This window comes from Lutra lutra, chromosome 10 (assembly GCF_902655055.1).
Source record: "Lutra lutra chromosome 10, mLutLut1.2, whole genome shotgun sequence".
In the NCBI taxonomy this organism is placed as follows: domain Eukaryota; kingdom Metazoa; phylum Chordata; class Mammalia; order Carnivora; family Mustelidae; genus Lutra; species Lutra lutra.
The window spans coordinates 108,294,758-108,310,315 of record NC_062287.1 but is presented as its reverse complement, the minus strand read 5'-3'; the positions used below and the strand labels follow the sequence as shown (position 1 = coordinate 108,310,315).

The 15,558-nt window shown below is 53.2% G+C and overlaps 1 protein-coding gene across 1 annotated transcript; it reads left to right on the top strand.

Moving 5' to 3' along the window:
- The first annotated feature begins 1,143 nt into the window (after positions 1–1,143).
- Positions 1,144–9,099, top strand: GAL3ST3 (galactose-3-O-sulfotransferase 3). The gene is made up of 3 exons (XM_047692114.1): positions 1,144–1,324; positions 4,828–5,065; positions 7,369–9,099. The coding sequence occupies exons 2-3, from the start codon at positions 4,941–4,943 to the stop codon at positions 8,537–8,539; spliced, it is 1,296 nt and encodes a 431-aa protein (XP_047548070.1). The 5' UTR covers positions 1,144–1,324; positions 4,828–4,940; the 3' UTR covers positions 8,540–9,099.
- The last annotated feature ends 6,459 nt before the right edge of the window (positions 9,100–15,558 follow it).

Sequence of the window (15,558 nt, the reverse complement as noted above, 5' to 3'; positions counted from 1 at the left end):
CATAACAGCCCTGGGACCCAGGCAGGACAGGACCTCCCATTGTGCAGAGGGGAAACAGGGGCAGAAAGAAGCTGACATTCCCAAGAGGCCAAACTGGGACCACAAGCATTTCTCCTGACTGCAAGAGCCCTCATTCCCTTCTACTTCTTAACAAGGACCCTCATACAATAGCTACCTGTGTGGGACTAGAATGGAATCCAATCCTTTCCAGTCCTGGTTTGGGCTGCTATCCCAGCTCCAGCATCCTTGCCACACTCAGCCAAGGGGGAGGAGAAAGCAGGGGTCCATGAGAACCAATGAACTAACTACATGTGGGGCCGTTGGTGTCTGGCATTATTTTGGGAGGTCCTGCTGCCCATCTCCCAGGGGGTAGGAACTAAGGCCTAAGAAGGCAGAAAATTCAGGAGCACCCCCCCCAACACACACACACAGCCATGGGAATTTACACAGAACCTTTACATGTATCATCTCTGCAACTCCAAGAACACCTCTCTACTGTAGAGCTGAAAGTATTCAGGCCCAGGGACTGGCTCTTGACTCTGGGACTTAAGTTCAACAAGGGCTGAACTTGGGTTCTCTAATTCCCACCAAAACAAAGTGCTAAAGCTCTGGTCAGGAGTGAGTGGGTCTGGAGTCCTGCTGGAGAGAAGGAGTGGGTCAGCAGCAGGGGACTGCCTCAGAGGCTGGAAGGAAAATGTCCCCAGGAATGCCAGGGCAGATGGACCAGACCCCAGCTGGAGCTGTGCTTCTCTACTGGAGGTGGACAGAGGAGAAGGAGAGGAGGGAGGGAGCATGTGGGTGCTTGTAGAAGTACCTGTGTCTCTAACTCCCCCAGGACCCACCAGTCCAAGGTCAGCCTGTGCAGCCAGGAATGTCCATCAATGTCAGAGTATCCAGAGACCTTCTGGGCCTCAGTTTCCCCTTCTGTGGAGTGAGGGCAAGGAGCTGACCACATTGGTGTCCAGTCTCTGCAAGGTTGCCAGCTGATACCCGCATCCAAAAACGTCACACGGAGATTGTTCCAGGGCAGTCCACGAGTCAGAGCTGCCCCCTCCCCTTGCCGCTTCCCTTCCCCTCCCCCTCGGCTCTCGGCTGCCGGGCCCCCGCCCCCGCCCCGCCTCCGGTGTGCGATGGGGGGCGGGCGGCGGGCAGAGCGGAGAAGAGCGGAGCCGCCACCTGATCCCATCCAGGCGCGGAGAGGCGAGCGAACCGGCACTCGGTGCTCAGGGCCCCCGGCGCCCTCCGATCCACATTGGATTTCGGGACAAGGGCTGGGAGATAGCGGCGACCACCCCCGACCCGGGTCGGAGGCAGAGCCCGCGGCGTGAGTACTGCAGTGGCCTGCGTGGGGCTGGGGGACGGAGGTGGACCGGACCAGGACAGAGATCCGAGCTCGAGGGTGGGCGGGAGAGTGTCGTGGGGGCCTAGTGCCCGGAGAGCATGGGGTGGCGGGGGCGCGCGCTCTGCCCCCTGGAGAGCAAGGGAGGCCCGGGGTGAGGGGAGAATCTGGCCTATCCCCTATAGTGACCAGATCCTGGTGAGGAGATGTCTGGAGTAGGTGGGGGATGAAATTGAGGGGATGGGGGCTGGAGGAGCCGTAGTGATGGAGAGAGGGGGATGAGGGGAATTCGGAGACAGGGATGACGTGGGAGTGGATGGCAGGGAGAGGGGGCTAGGGGGACCTGGCAGCAGGCTGGGAGGAAAAAGGAAGGAAAAGAGAGAGAGGTGGAAAGATAATATGATCTCCTGGGCCACTTATTTGCAACCCCCTGAGTCCTTGGCCCCTTCCTTTCTAGTGCCCTGGGCTGTTTCCCTCCCTCCTCACTGGGCTGTGCCATCCTTAAGGGAAGGATGGAGTCTCCAGGTCATCCAACGGTCAGGTCTGGTGGTCCACGCCAGGGCACCCTCCTCCTCTAAAAGCACCCATATTGGCCCTAGGGCTGGGATGGAGACAGAAAAGGGCTCATTTGGGAGTGGGTGGGTGTCCAGGCCAGTTTTCAAAGCTCTGGCTAGCTAGACCATTTTTTTCCCCTTTGGTTCCCTGGAGAAAGGAAAGCAATTTGCAAAACCAGGCAGCAGCCTGAGGTAAATTTTTCTGACTAAAATTAGCACTGATATTCTGATGAGGCTGGGCATCCTGACCTGTCTGGGACCGCTGGGGAAAACTCTCCATGGAGAAGACACAGGGGAGGCAGAGGGAGTAGTTTGAAGCATGCAATGGGCCGGAGCCAGGACTGCAGGAGACCACCACCCACCCCTTGCCAGCCTGGAGATTACAGAGGTTAAATCCAGCCCCAACCAGCCCCCTTCCCTGGATGCCAGTGCTCAGACTCCAGCTCCACAGGCGGCATCATGGAGAGAACTTGCCAAGGGAAGGGAGGCCTCCTCCAGTGTCCAAGCAACACCCTCTCAGGACCTGGAATGTTTAGCCTGGCCGAGTGCCCACCCAGAGGAGACAAGGTTACTGCTTTCAAATACCTGAAGGTCTGTCATGGAGAAAAAGGGCCCGTGCGGTCTAGGAGGGTAGCACTAGCAATTGTGGGGAGTGGAAGGTGGAAGGGGCAAGCTGAGGAGGGCATTAACAGTGGTGAGCTGGTCCTAGCTGTCCCAGAAACAACTTTTGGACGGCCGAGGCTGCTCAGAAATGGACCAGGCTGTATCTGAAGGTGGTGAGCATCCTGTCACTGATGGTGGCCAAGCAGAAACTGGTGCCTACCCTGGAGGGCTGGTGTCCAGGGAGTGCTGATGATTCCCTATTCCAAGGGGGACCTCAGCCTGGAGTCTGGCTGGCTGGGTCCCCAGGGCTAAGCCATGGATGGGAGTGGGATGGACAGGACCACCTGGCACTCTGTCCTCCTTCTCTGTGTGGCCTAGTTGAAGCATTTCCTAGAGAAAGCCCCAGTGTAGCTCCCTCCAGGCTTGACCTCCTTGGGTGACCCAGAGTCCACTGAAAATAGGGTAGTTTTAGTGAGTATAGCACAGATGAGAATAGGTTGACACCCCCCCCCCGCCCCAACTCTGCCTCCTCAAGAAACTCCCACCTTGTCACCAAATCCTCAAGGCAGGATGAGTGGCAGAGGCTATAGGCTCTGGCTTCCTCTTTTGGGCTTCCTTACTCCGGCAAAGCCAGCCCTTCTCTGCCCCCAGCAATCCTTGAAAACACAGCAGGGCATTAGGCTTTCTCTGCTATGCCCTTGATTGGCCCTCTGTGGCTGTACCCTTCACCTCCCTTGGCTCCAGGCAGATTAAGTCTGTCTGCAGGCTGGTGGAGGAAACAAGGTGATGGGGCCTGGAAAAAAAAGAAAGGCATAACCAGGACATCTTTCTACCCAAACAGGTTTAAATGTAATCCAGGATTAATGAGGGGCCGGGGGAGGTAGCGGTAAAGAAGAGGGACTGGAAACCAAGCTCCAAGCCCCAGGGGAAAGTGATGGTCAAAAGTTTTTACATTACCTCATCCCTCCTGGGACCCAGGTGTCCTAGTTCCATATACGTGCAAATGCCCGTAGGGTTTCCGGCTCATTCTCCCCTTTCAAGAGGTGTGTATGTGACGCTGAACCTGAACCCAGACCTGGAGACCAAGGCCCCTGAGATAGAGACCCTACCCTAGTGGGGGGACAGGCATTGTTGCCGAAGCGGACTTTCCACTAGCACTGCCAAGGGCCGGGCTGCCCTTGAGCCAACGCATTCGTGTGGGGACAGTTGCCTGGCCGGAAACCAGGCCCTTCTTCTGCCTCTCACTCCTGCCACTCACCTGGGATAGGCCCACCTTCTCCTGGAGAGTCTCCGCAGGACAACGAGCAGGACTGCCTCTGTCTTCCCCACACTCCCACCCCTCTCCTAGGCTGCCATGTCACGGCCTTGGCCAGGCACTTCTCACTGCAGAGTCAGCGGATGGGGTGGCCAGGGTTTCAGGTGTCTGGGGATGAAATCCAGATAGGGTTCTGGGATTTCAAGTCCTTCCTTTCTTTCCCTCATGGATTTATTGGTCTTGGGTCCTCAGGGCAGGTGCCCAGCGAGGAAGGCTCAGGGCTCCGAAGCATGCAGAACTGCCAGAGTCTAGAACAGGGATGGGGAAAGCAGTTCTCTGTGGAAGCAGCACACATAACACCAAGGGGGATGGGCTTTGAAACCAGAAAGAGCAGGTCTGAATCCTGATTCTGCCAACAGCTGTGTGACCATGGGACAAGTAGCACCATCACTTAGAGACTCAGTTTCCTTGTCTGCAAAATGGGGAATCATACCTATGTTAGAGGGTGGTGGGGATTAAATGGAAGTTAAGTATGTAAGAGTGTAGTACACGTTGTAAGCCCGCAGTAGTAATCCCTTGCCCGTGTCAAGAGACTCAAGAAGCTATAGGTCTAGTCAGTGGCTTCTGAGTTCAGGCTCTAGGGGATCAAGACAAGCTCTTGCCTGAAGCAGTCAGGCAAGGAGCCCTGGAGGAGGGAAACCTTGAATTGAGACTTCTGTGCTTTAACCCAAGTCCCGGTGCTAAGGTAAGCCTACTGGGGATGGGGAGACAGATACAAATGACCACAAGACAAAGACGAATTAGGGCCCAGGCATAGAAGCCAAGACCGGGCTCAAGGGAGGAGTGGCTACAGCTTGAAGGGCTGGCCACACCCCAAAGCCTGTAATTCCACCCAAGACTAAGTTATCTGGAGCAGTGTGGAGATAGGGTCTTGGTAATGGGAGGTAGGAATCCGATCTTCTCTGGCTTCTCTGTTCACCCCACCCTCTGGAGCTCTTCTTTGCAGCAGTCTTGCTGGGGCCCACAGCCCATCTCCTCTGCGTGCTGCAAACCTGTTTGCCTCCTTCTTCTGCCAGGCCTCTCAGGAATACTGGCCCTGCTACCAGAGCCCCAGGAGCCCCCATGAGTGCCGGAGAAGGGAGTCCTGGATAGCGAGGCCCCTGGCAGGTCCAGGGGTGGGTACCCCATCATGCCACCCATCCTCCAGCACGTGCAGCAGGCCACCAAGATGATGAGCCGAAGGAAAATCCTGCTGCTGGTGCTAGGGTGCAGCACCGTAAGCCTCCTCATCCACCAGGGGGCACAGCTCAGCTGGTAAGGGGGTGGGGCCTGGGCGTGGGGGCGGGACTCAGGCAAGTTGCATTCTTGCCTGGTTGGCAAAAGACCTGGGACCTTTCCTTCCCGTTCCTTCTATCTGCCAAGAGTCTGTCTTCTGCTGGACTTTACTCCTTCACTCTATTCTAAAAGTGCTTTCTATACATTCTCTTTATTTTTATTTGTTTTAAAGATTTTATTTATTTATTTGACAGAGAGAGAGGGGGGGGGGATCATAACTAGGCAGAGGCAGGCAGAGAGAGAGGAGGAAGCAGGCTCCCCGCTAAGCAGAGAGCCTGATGCGGTGCTCGATTCCAGAACCCTGGGATCATGACCTGAGCCGAAGGCAGAGGCTTTAACCCAGGCACCCTCTATACATTCTCTTTGGATCCACACAACCTCCCTGGGCAGGCACTGGTCTTCATTGAAAGGTTGCTTGAAAGCACAGAGTTAGTCAGTGACTAAACTGGGATTCTAATCCAGTCCAAGTCCTTCCCACGGCATCATAGTCTGAGTGCCTCCCCCAAAGGACTGCAGACAAGTTCTCATTGATTCTGCTGTGCTGGGCAAATCCCCTCGTTTCTCTGAGCCTGTTTCCTCATCTATAGAATGGGAATGATGACATGGGCGACCCAGTCAGCCATCCTGATACAGGATACCATGTGACAACTGATAGGACCCCTTGCCCTACTCCTGGCTCTGTGAACCCAGCAAATCCCTGCACCGTTCAGGGCCTCAACTTTCCCATTTCCTACATGATCTGCCTTGACAATGGTGTGAATGAGCTCAGTTCTCCTTGTTGGAGGATTTGCTGGTCTTCAAGAGGGGCATCTGGGTAGATACTACCCTGAGCCCAAACCAGCCACAGATAGGAAATCTCAGTGGTGTTCTCAAGGGTGCTTAGAGTAGTCCTCATTACACGATGGCGAGGCTAGAAAAGAAATGAGAGTAACTCAGAGTCTGAAGGGAACTTACAGGCCGTCTGTAATCCCCAACACCTTTGTTTCAGGAACAAGGAAACAGAAATGAAAGCTTCATGAAGGCTAAGCATATTCTCCGTTTTTCATACTAGCAAAATTCCTGAGCCTTGAATAGTGCCTGGCACATAAGAGATGCTCAAAAGAAAATTTGTTGGCTGAATGAACGAGGCTCCAGGGAACACAACAGAATCATATAGCAAATAGGTTGTCTCAAAGCCCATGCCATGGGGACTCCTCCTCCATGAGGAGCCAGAGAAAGAGTAAAAGTGAGAAAGAAGACAGAGAACAAGAGAATATAGTGACTTTATCTGAGTTGCCAGTAAACGTAAATGAATTTTCTTCTGGTCCTCAGTTTCTTCATGTGTAGAGTAGACTTTCTCAAGGATCTCCAAGGGCCTCTGTCCTTATATTCGTTATCTATTTCTGTGTAGCCAAATTACCTCAAAACTTAGGTTTTGAACACATCAAACATTTACTATCTTGTTCCTGTGGGTCAGGCATTCACGTGTGGCTTAGCTGGGGATCTCTGGCTCAAGGTCACCGGGAGTTGCAATCAAGCTGGCTGCTGAGGATGCAGTCTCACCTGAAGGTCTGACCGGAAGTGCTCCCCTTCCCATCGCCCTCATGTGGTTGCTGGCAGCATTGAGTTCTTCAAGCAGGCTGATAGACTGAGGGCCCAGTACCTCCTGGAGTGTTGCCACCTGGTACCTCCCCACAGGGCTGCTCACAGATGGCAGCTTGCTTCTTCTCCCTGCCTGAGTTATCCCAGAGAGAGAGAGAGAGAAGGAGAGACACCAAGATAGAAGCCATAGTCTTTTTTTCTTTTTTTTTTTAAAGATTTTATTTATTTATTTGACAGAGATCAAAGTAGGCAGGGAAGCAGGCAGAGAGGGGAGACGGGGAAGCAGACTCCCTGATGAGCAGAGAGCCCAATGCGGGGCTCGATCCCAGGACCCTGGGATCATGACCTCCGCCCAAGGCAGAGATTTAACCCACTGAGCCACCCAGGCGCCCCATAGAAGCCATAGTCTTCCTAATGTAATCTCACGAGTGACATACCTTCATTTCTACCTATTCTGTTCCCTAGTGGCATCAGTAAATCCTGCTCACACTCGGGGGGAGGGAAATGCACAAGAGAGTGAATACCAGAGGCCAGCAGGGATCACTGGGAGTCATCTTAGAGGCTGCCTGCCATACCCTCTACTGGTCCGTGCATGTGGCCCATCTTACCGTCCTGGGGGAGGGGCAGGGGTCGAGACGCACCCCTCACACACTTCCTTCCCCCCCCCTCCCCGCACACTCCCCCCACCCCGGACTTGGCAGGTACCCCAAGCTGTTTCCTCTGAGCTGCTCGCCTCTTCGGGACTCACCGCCCCGCCCCAAGCACATGACGGTGGCCTTCCTCAAGACGCACAAGACTGCAGGCACCACCGTCCAGAACATCCTGTTCCGCTTCGCCGAGCGCCACAACCTGACGGTGGCCCTGCCGCACCCGAGCTGCGAGCACCAGTTCTGCTACCCACGCAACTTCTCGGCACACTTCGTGCACCCAGCCACGCGGCCACCGCACGTGCTCGCCAGCCACCTGCGCTTCGACCGCGCGGAGCTCGAGCGCCTCATGCCGCCCGGCACCGTCTACGTCACCATCCTGCGCGAGCCGGCCGCCATGTTCGAGTCGCTCTTCAGCTACTACAACCAGTACTGCCCGGCCTTCCGGCGCGTGCCCAACGCGTCGCTCGAGGCCTTCCTGCGCGCGCCCGAGGCCTACTACCGCGCGGGCGAGCACTTCGCCATGTTCGCGCACAACACGCTGGCCTACGACCTGGGCGGCGACAACGAGCGCAGCCCGCGCGACGACGCCGCCTACCTGGCGGGCCTCATCCGCCAGGTGGAAGAGGTCTTCTCGCTCGTCATGATCGCCGAGTACTTCGACGAGTCGCTCGTGCTGCTGCGGCGGCTCCTGGCCTGGGACCTGGACGACGTGCTCTACGCCAAGCTGAATGCGCGCGCCGCCAGCTCGCGCCTCGCCGCCATCCCCGCGGCGCTCGCGCGGGCCGCGCGCGCCTGGAACGCACTCGACGCGGGCCTCTACGACCACTTCAACGCCACGTTCTGGCGCCGCGTGGCGAGCGCCGGCCGAGCCTGCGTGGAGCGCGAGGCGCGGGAGCTGCGCGAGGCCCGGGAGCGCCTGCTGCGGCGCTGCTTCGGCGAGGAGCCCGTGCTGCGGCCCGCAGCGCAGATCCGCACCAAGCAGCTGCAGCCGTGGCAGCCCAGCCGCAAGGTGGACATCATGGGCTATGACCTGCCCAGCGGCGGCGCCGGGTCGGCCACCGAGGCCTGCCTCAAGCTGGCCATGCCCGAGGTGCAGTACTCGAGCTACCTGCTGCGCAAGCAGAAGCGCCGGGGCGGCGTGCGGGCCCGGCCCGAACCGGTCCTGGACAATCCTCCGCCCCGGCCCATCCGGGCAATACCCCGCGGCCCCCCTGGCCACTGAGCTCTCCAGTGGCTGGGTCCTACCCTGCCCACCGGGAGTCCTGCCTGGCACTGCTCGCAGCTCCTGCCTCGTCAGGGCCCCTACTGCTCAGTCCTTGGGGCAGCATCTCCCAATCTGAGCCTGCCTCCCCAGGGTGACTTGAACCCCGCCTTCGTGGAGGGTGCTGATAGGCCCGATCGAGCCCCGGGCCACCCTTTTCTCCTTCCTGACCGGTTGGTGACTTTAACCAGAGGTCTGAGACCTGTCCGGAATTGCCCACCCTGCCTTTTTCTGTGGGTTGAGCCCTCCGCTCCGACCAGTCTTTTCCAAGTGGGTGAGCCCAGGCCTCACGCAGAGGGGGGCTGAGCCCTGGGAAGGGCTGCTTGGCCTGTAAGCTTCCCGGGGCTCCTGCTCTTCCTCCCCGGGGATCAGAGACCCCCCACACCATCTGTCTTCCAGGTTCCACCCTCCCCACAGACCTAAGCTGCTCCCAGACTCCAGAACCAAGAGTTCTTGGATTGGGCTTTTTGTTTGGTTGATTTTCCTTTTTTTTTTTTTTAATAAAATATCTTTAAAAGGCACAGGTTGTATGTCAGTCATTGAAAGCCAGATATCCCACGTTTGAGAATGAGGCTGGTGCCCCCAAAATAGCCCCTGTGACTGTCACCACGAGGAAGGGGGCCCAGGCTCAATCAGCCTTCCCAGGGGCTCACACCTCTCATCAACACCCCCTTGACTGACTGGGCTTCCCCACGTAGACTGGCCCCCTCAGCTCCACTCTTTTCCTTTGAGAAAATCTAAATCGTCCCTTTTCATTCAATTCAGCCCCATTTATGGAGCATTATCTCCAACTCGGGGACATAGGTGAGCAAGGCAGATAGGGTTCATGTTGCTCGTGGGGAGCACAGTGAGACGTTGGGACTGGAGCAGGACCTGAACACTGAAGGAAGGACCAGAGCTGGGTAGAGGGAAACCAGCTCAGGCTGAGCAGGGAGAGGTTGGATGGACAATCATATCCGATAAGGAGGTGCTCAATTCCCCGGCCCCCTTCTGAGTCACCAGCTTCACCTCTGGCCCTTCCCACAAGGAGAAGACACCCTGACTCCGATGAGGACCATCCCCTGACCCCAGCGTTCTTGAGGACAGCAGGACATCCAGCACTTGCAAATGAAACTCTCAAAACTAGCAGAGAATCAGAACTGTTTGTTACTTTATTCAGAGCTATGTTGACATATCTGGAGAAGTAATAAAAATAACTAACAGAGTCTGCTGTGTACCAGCCACTGTTTAAGGGCTTTACATATATTAACTTATGAGATGGGCACCATCTAGGGGTGATAGAACTGAAACTTGGACAGATGAAGTGACACTCGGGGTCACACAGCCAGGACTTGAATTCAGACTGTAGCTTCAGAGTCTGTGCTCCCTAAGCGCTATCACACTGCCATTTGAATAAAGAAGTTCCCATGCCTTAGGCTAGGCTGACTTCCAGGACCTTGCCCTAAAAGAATGTAAAGTGAAGAAACCACGGCATCACTGTCGGCTTCTCTTTATTTTATTTTTAACAGAGACCGGTTTCGACGATGGAGATTGCAATGGTTAGTTGACAGTTTGGATGACAGTCTCTGGGCTGGGAGAGAGGCTATTTTTATAGCACCCCACTTTTTACCCGTAGAGGTCTGGAAAAGGCAAAAGGCACAATTAGAGATGCACAAAGTCATAATTAGGTTTCTGGTGTTAAGCGGCAGTAAAGAATTGTACTAGACTCAAAGTCATCTATCCAAAGAAAAGCAAGTGCTGGCCCCCTGGCCAAGATGTCTGTCTGCCACTGCCCTCCTCCAGGCCTAGCCTCTAGTCATACCTTTGCCAAGAACATCCTTCACCTTGTCCTGGGTCCTCCTGGAAAACTCAGATTTGCCTTTAAGTTCTGCCTTGATAGGGGTGACTGAGTGGCTCAGTTGGTTAAGCGTCTGACTTCGGCTCAGATCATGATCCCAGGGTCCTGAGATTGAGCCCCACATCAGGCTCCTTGCTCAGTGGGGAGCCTGCTTCTCCCTCTGCTTGTGCTCTTTCTCTCTCTGTCGAATAAATAAGTAAAATCTTTAAGGAAAAAAGAAAGATCTGCCTTGATAGACCTCTCCTGCTTTCCTAGCTCCCCTGGCTGGTGGGCCTTCTTTTATAAACTTTGCCCCACTTCAGCAGAGAGCACAATTCTGGACTCAGAAAAATCTGGATTCAAGAATTAACTGGAATCATCTGGAATCATTAGACCCTGGGACAGGGTTTCTCTGCAGAAGCAAATACAGACCCTAAGTAGGTACCAAACCAAATATTAGCCTTCAGTGACTAAGAGGTGGGGGGTGGGGGGGGGGATGGGGAGTGGACTCTGGGGCTCCTTGGTTCAAACACCTCCAGCTTCAGCTACAGGGAAACAGACTCCAGCTTCTGGGTCCCCAGTGCCTTGCAAAGAGGCTTCTTCCAACACGCATGTGCTGCTGTCCACTCTGTGCCCACTCTACACCTTTCCAGAGCTGGGCAGTGGGTGGAGTGTGGTCGCCGCCTCGAGGAGCTCACAGTAAAGTCTGAGACAGATGTGGAAGCAGTTACCTGGGTGACAATGACTTAATGAAAGCAATTACTTGCATCCATGCTTTGGAGTTCAAATCATGACTCTGCCACCTACTGGTTACATGACCTTGGTCTTAGCCTTTGAGTCTCACTTTTCTCACCTATGAAAAAGAACCATTCAGGGGCACCTGGGTGGCTCAGTGGGTTAAGCCTCTGTCTTTGGCTCAGGTCATGATCTCAGGGTCCTGGGATTGAGCCCCGCATCAGGCTCTCTGGTCAGCGGGGAGCCTGCTTCCCCCTTTCTCTCTCTGCCTGCTGCCCTGCCTGCTTGTGATCTCTCTCTCTATCCAATAAATAAATAAAATCTTAAAAAAAAAAAAAAGAAAATGAACCATTCCTAAAACAAAAAAAGAATCATTTCTGTCCTGAGCTCTGTGACAGTATTGGAGATAAGGCACTTGGCACAGTGCCCAGTGTGTGGAATGTTCCCAAAGTAGCAGGTCTGGCGTCATTGGGGCTACACCAGGACAGACACCCTCCGTGTTGTAAGTGTTACAGGTCAGCACATCTATTCCAAGGGTTTACTGGCAGATAGAAGAAAACCATTTTGAGGTAAGGGTGCTTTTTTCCTTCCTTGCCCAAAGGCACTGTATGGGCAAGCAGCTGCTTGGCTGGTTATGATTATAGAAAGATGGCCAAAATGACTCCTGGGCCATCTGGAGAGGCTCCCTGGGGAAGAGAGGTCCCAGCTGAGAACAGGTACAGGGAAGAGTGCTCTAGACGGAGAGAACCACACATGCCTCCCAGGTGAGAAAGCTGGGGCCTCTGGGAGCCCAGGATTGCTGGGCGACCTGGATGAGAAAAGCACATCCGGGGCGCCAGCTGAGAAAGGCCCTGAATGTCCCACTTGGAAGTTGAGATCATCCTGTGTAGGATGCTGGAGTGAACGGAATGGCTGTGATGACTGTCAGGGGAGGCCGGGCTGTCCCCACAGCGGGTCTCTCACCATCTGTAGCCCCTTCCTTGCTGGCGCATCAGCACACCAGGTAGGGACTCTGTTGTAGATGAAGAGGAGTCACTGAGGCAGGCAGGGGAAAGGTCTCCAGTTGCAAAGGCTCCTGGGAAAAGCCACAAGGATAAGAACAGGGACACCAGCTAACGTCTCCTGAGCACTTACGATGGGCTGGGGGCCTTTCTCTGTGCCTGTGTATTTTCACTCACCTGACTCTTCCACTGCCCCTGTGAAGGAGGTATTACTCTTTAACTCCTTTCCACAGAAGAGGAAACTGAGATACAAAAATTGTGGTGCCCAGGCTCACCAGGCCAGGAGAGGCTGAATCAGGACAGAGCCCAGAGCGCTCAGACTCCCAAGCCCCAGTCCCTGTCATTGGAATCCATTGTCCCACCCCATCAAACTCAGGAGTCTGAGTAGGGTCTGTTCAAGCACCTCCTTGTAGAAGCCTCCAGAGAGCAGGCTTGAGTGGGAGAGAGGGGTAGAGAGCCTGAGCACTTTGGGGGCCTGAGGTGAAGCTGGCGATCTGCCAACATGATTAGGCAGCTTCTCAGGCTGTGTCAGAGGAGCAGGGAGGGACTGCAGGGCAGGAGCCCCTGAGGAGAGGGGCAGCCCCTGGGGGCATCCAGCTGAGGGGAAGTAAAGGACAAGGGGAGATAACGAGGGGAGGTGAGAATGGCAGCCCCTTTCTCAATCTCAGAGACCTGAGATAGGCTCCTCTGACCCAGAAGTACTGCAGGAATCTGAGGACCACCACTGCCCATGCCCTCTCCCCTCCAAAAGATCCCCCTGCACCCTCTAGTGGGCAAAAGACAGGTCAAGACCAGCCTCCTCATCCGGCTCTCCCTCCCATAAAACCTCATAGGCTTTTCACAACACTCAGGCAAGAGGGGAAAAGGACTCAGAGCCTAGTACCCCATTACAGATGGGAAGACTGAGTCCCAGAGAGGGAATGTGGCTTCCAGCGTGGCCTAGAGTGGGGACCCTCCCATGAGCTGGAGCCACAAGAGGCAGGATCCTGGGTCCTCTATCCCAACTTTGTTTCCAGCCTAGAGCTCCCCTCCTGGGTATTCCCCAGACTCATCAAACCCATTAAGTTCAAAACCAGACATCTCACCTTTTTCTCAAACTAGCTTCTCCAGTATTCTCAGTTTCAGGAACTGGCAGCCCATTCAAGCAGATGTTCAAGCATCTTGGTGTCTCCTTAAGGTCTCCCTCGCCCTTTCCCCAGCACCACCTGTCACCATATCCTGTAGAGTCTGACTTCTGACTAGTTGGCATCTACCCACATCTCCTTCCCTACAACACCTGGGTCGGTCCAAGCTATCACATCAGTTTCTTTACATCAGTTTCTCTATGGTTACTTCCATGACCATACTTAACTGACCTACTTGCCTTGAACACTCCATAGCAAACACAGTCTCCTCTGTGTCCAGGGTATTCCTTCTTAAAGCACCCTGATCTTATCATTCCCCTGTTTGAAACACTGCCCCCTCCTTACCAGCCCACAAGACCTGGCCTAGTCTTATCCTTATCCCCCACCAAACAACTTTTCGGCTACATCTCCTATTGCTTCTCTACCCCCCATCATGTTCCAGCCACACTAGATTTTACACACCATTCCCTGAACGCAATGGTATGCCCAGTCTGGCTCTTACTGGCTCTTGAACAGTGAATTTTGCCAGCCAGTTGTTGAACACAATACAATTATATTAAAAATTAAAATTAAAATATTTATTCTGTAGACTTATCAAATATATTCTATTAAGAGCAAAGTTAATAAATACAACTCATTACTTTCCAATCAGTTTATGAGATTTTATTATAGTTTATGCTCTTAAGGTTATTTACATCTCTTCTATCTGCCTGATGGAAATCCTGTAGAATGATGTGCTGCTTTATGGCACATTTCTTCCAAATGTTACATTAGGAACATGAAATCAGCCATGGTGGGAATAATTACTCCACAAATCAACAAACACTATATATCAAATCGATGTATTGTTTTGTTGATCGTCTAGACCAGGGTTCAACAAACTGCAAGCCAAATCTGGCCCACCACCTGATTTTGTAAACTGAGTCTTATTAGAACACAGCTGAATTCATTCATTCAGCTATTATTCTGTGGCTGATTCTACACAACAATAACAGAGCTGTGTAGTGCCTACAGAGACTGTATGGCCCCCAAAGGCTAAGATGCTTACTCCTTTGTCCTTCATGGAAAAAGTTTGTTACTCATTAACAAAGACAAAAATATACAGCCAATATTCACGTCAGAACTACTCATGAAGAGACGGTGTTAAACATTTACCAGCACGCTGCTGCCTAAAGCAGGGGCCATTCATACCTCCATTCTTTGCACATGATCTTCCCTTTGCCCACAATGCCTTTTCTCCTTTGATCCACATGGAAAGTTCCTACCCATTCTTTAATGTCCCTTTTCTGTGCTCCTGTATCAGTTAGCAATGTGCTGTGTAACAAACCACCCCCAAACATAAAGGCTTTAACAAATGATTCTCATCAGATTATTGGTCATCTGGGTGGTTCTGCTGATCTGGGCTGGGCTTGATTGTTCACTCACAGTCCACGGTCAGACGGCATGGTGGCTGGGATCTGGCTAGTCTAGGATGACCTCAACCAAGATGACTCAGCTGTGTGTTATTTGGTCTCTCTTATCTTTAGCAGATGTGTTTAGTCTTGTTCTCATTACCCACGTGTGAGTTCAAGAGTGCAAAGGAAAACAGGTAAACTGTCTTGAGGCTTTCAAGAGATGCTCCATCACTTCTGCCACATTTTATTGGCCAAAGTAAGTCACCAGACCCATCCAGATTCAAGAGGCAGGGAAATAGATGCTGCAGAGTCCCATTTCAAGGGGCATTATGGATAGAAGGAGGGGACTATTTATATATTCAATCTATCACACTACCTTCCCCTCTTTCGTCAAGCAAAGAAGCTGCTCTTGATTCTGTGTTCACACAGCACTGCTAGGAAGCAAAACAAAACAAAGCCTGTCATAAGCACTTTGTGAAGATAAGGTATCTACAGAGACATTGATTTATTTACCTTTGGTCACAAAGGGACAAGAGACATGGACTGAACTCTGAGTTTCTTCTAACAAAGAAAATGGCAATTTGTGTATCTTTTGAAGTTACTGTTTAAAAGTTACTTTTGTGAAAGTGATACTTTTATTGAAGTATCAGCCAGGATTTTATCAGAGAAACAAAATTACCGGGAGTGGTTATATGCGATAAAGATGTGTAGTAGGGATAAGACTACATAATTGTGAGAGCTGATTATGGAAGATTGTTGTCTTTTTTGTCTGGTGCTGGAGCCTGCCTGGACAGCAGGCAGGCAGTTGACATGACTGCAAAGTGGGAGAAGTAAGAACCAACTGGCATTTATGAGGGCAAGCTAGACCTTACAGGGTGGACCGGAACTCACATCTGTCCCCCTCTGCACG

Excerpts from the sequence above, each read along its gene's own strand:
- GAL3ST3 (XM_047692114.1), top strand. The coding sequence starts at position 4,941 with ATGCCACCCATCCTCCAGCACGTGCAGCAGGCCACCAAGATGATGAGC. Across the intron at positions 5,066-7,368 it reads CAGGGGGCACAGCTCAGCTG|GTACCCCAAGCTGTTTCCTC; the intron begins GTAAGGGGGTGG and ends CGGACTTGGCAG.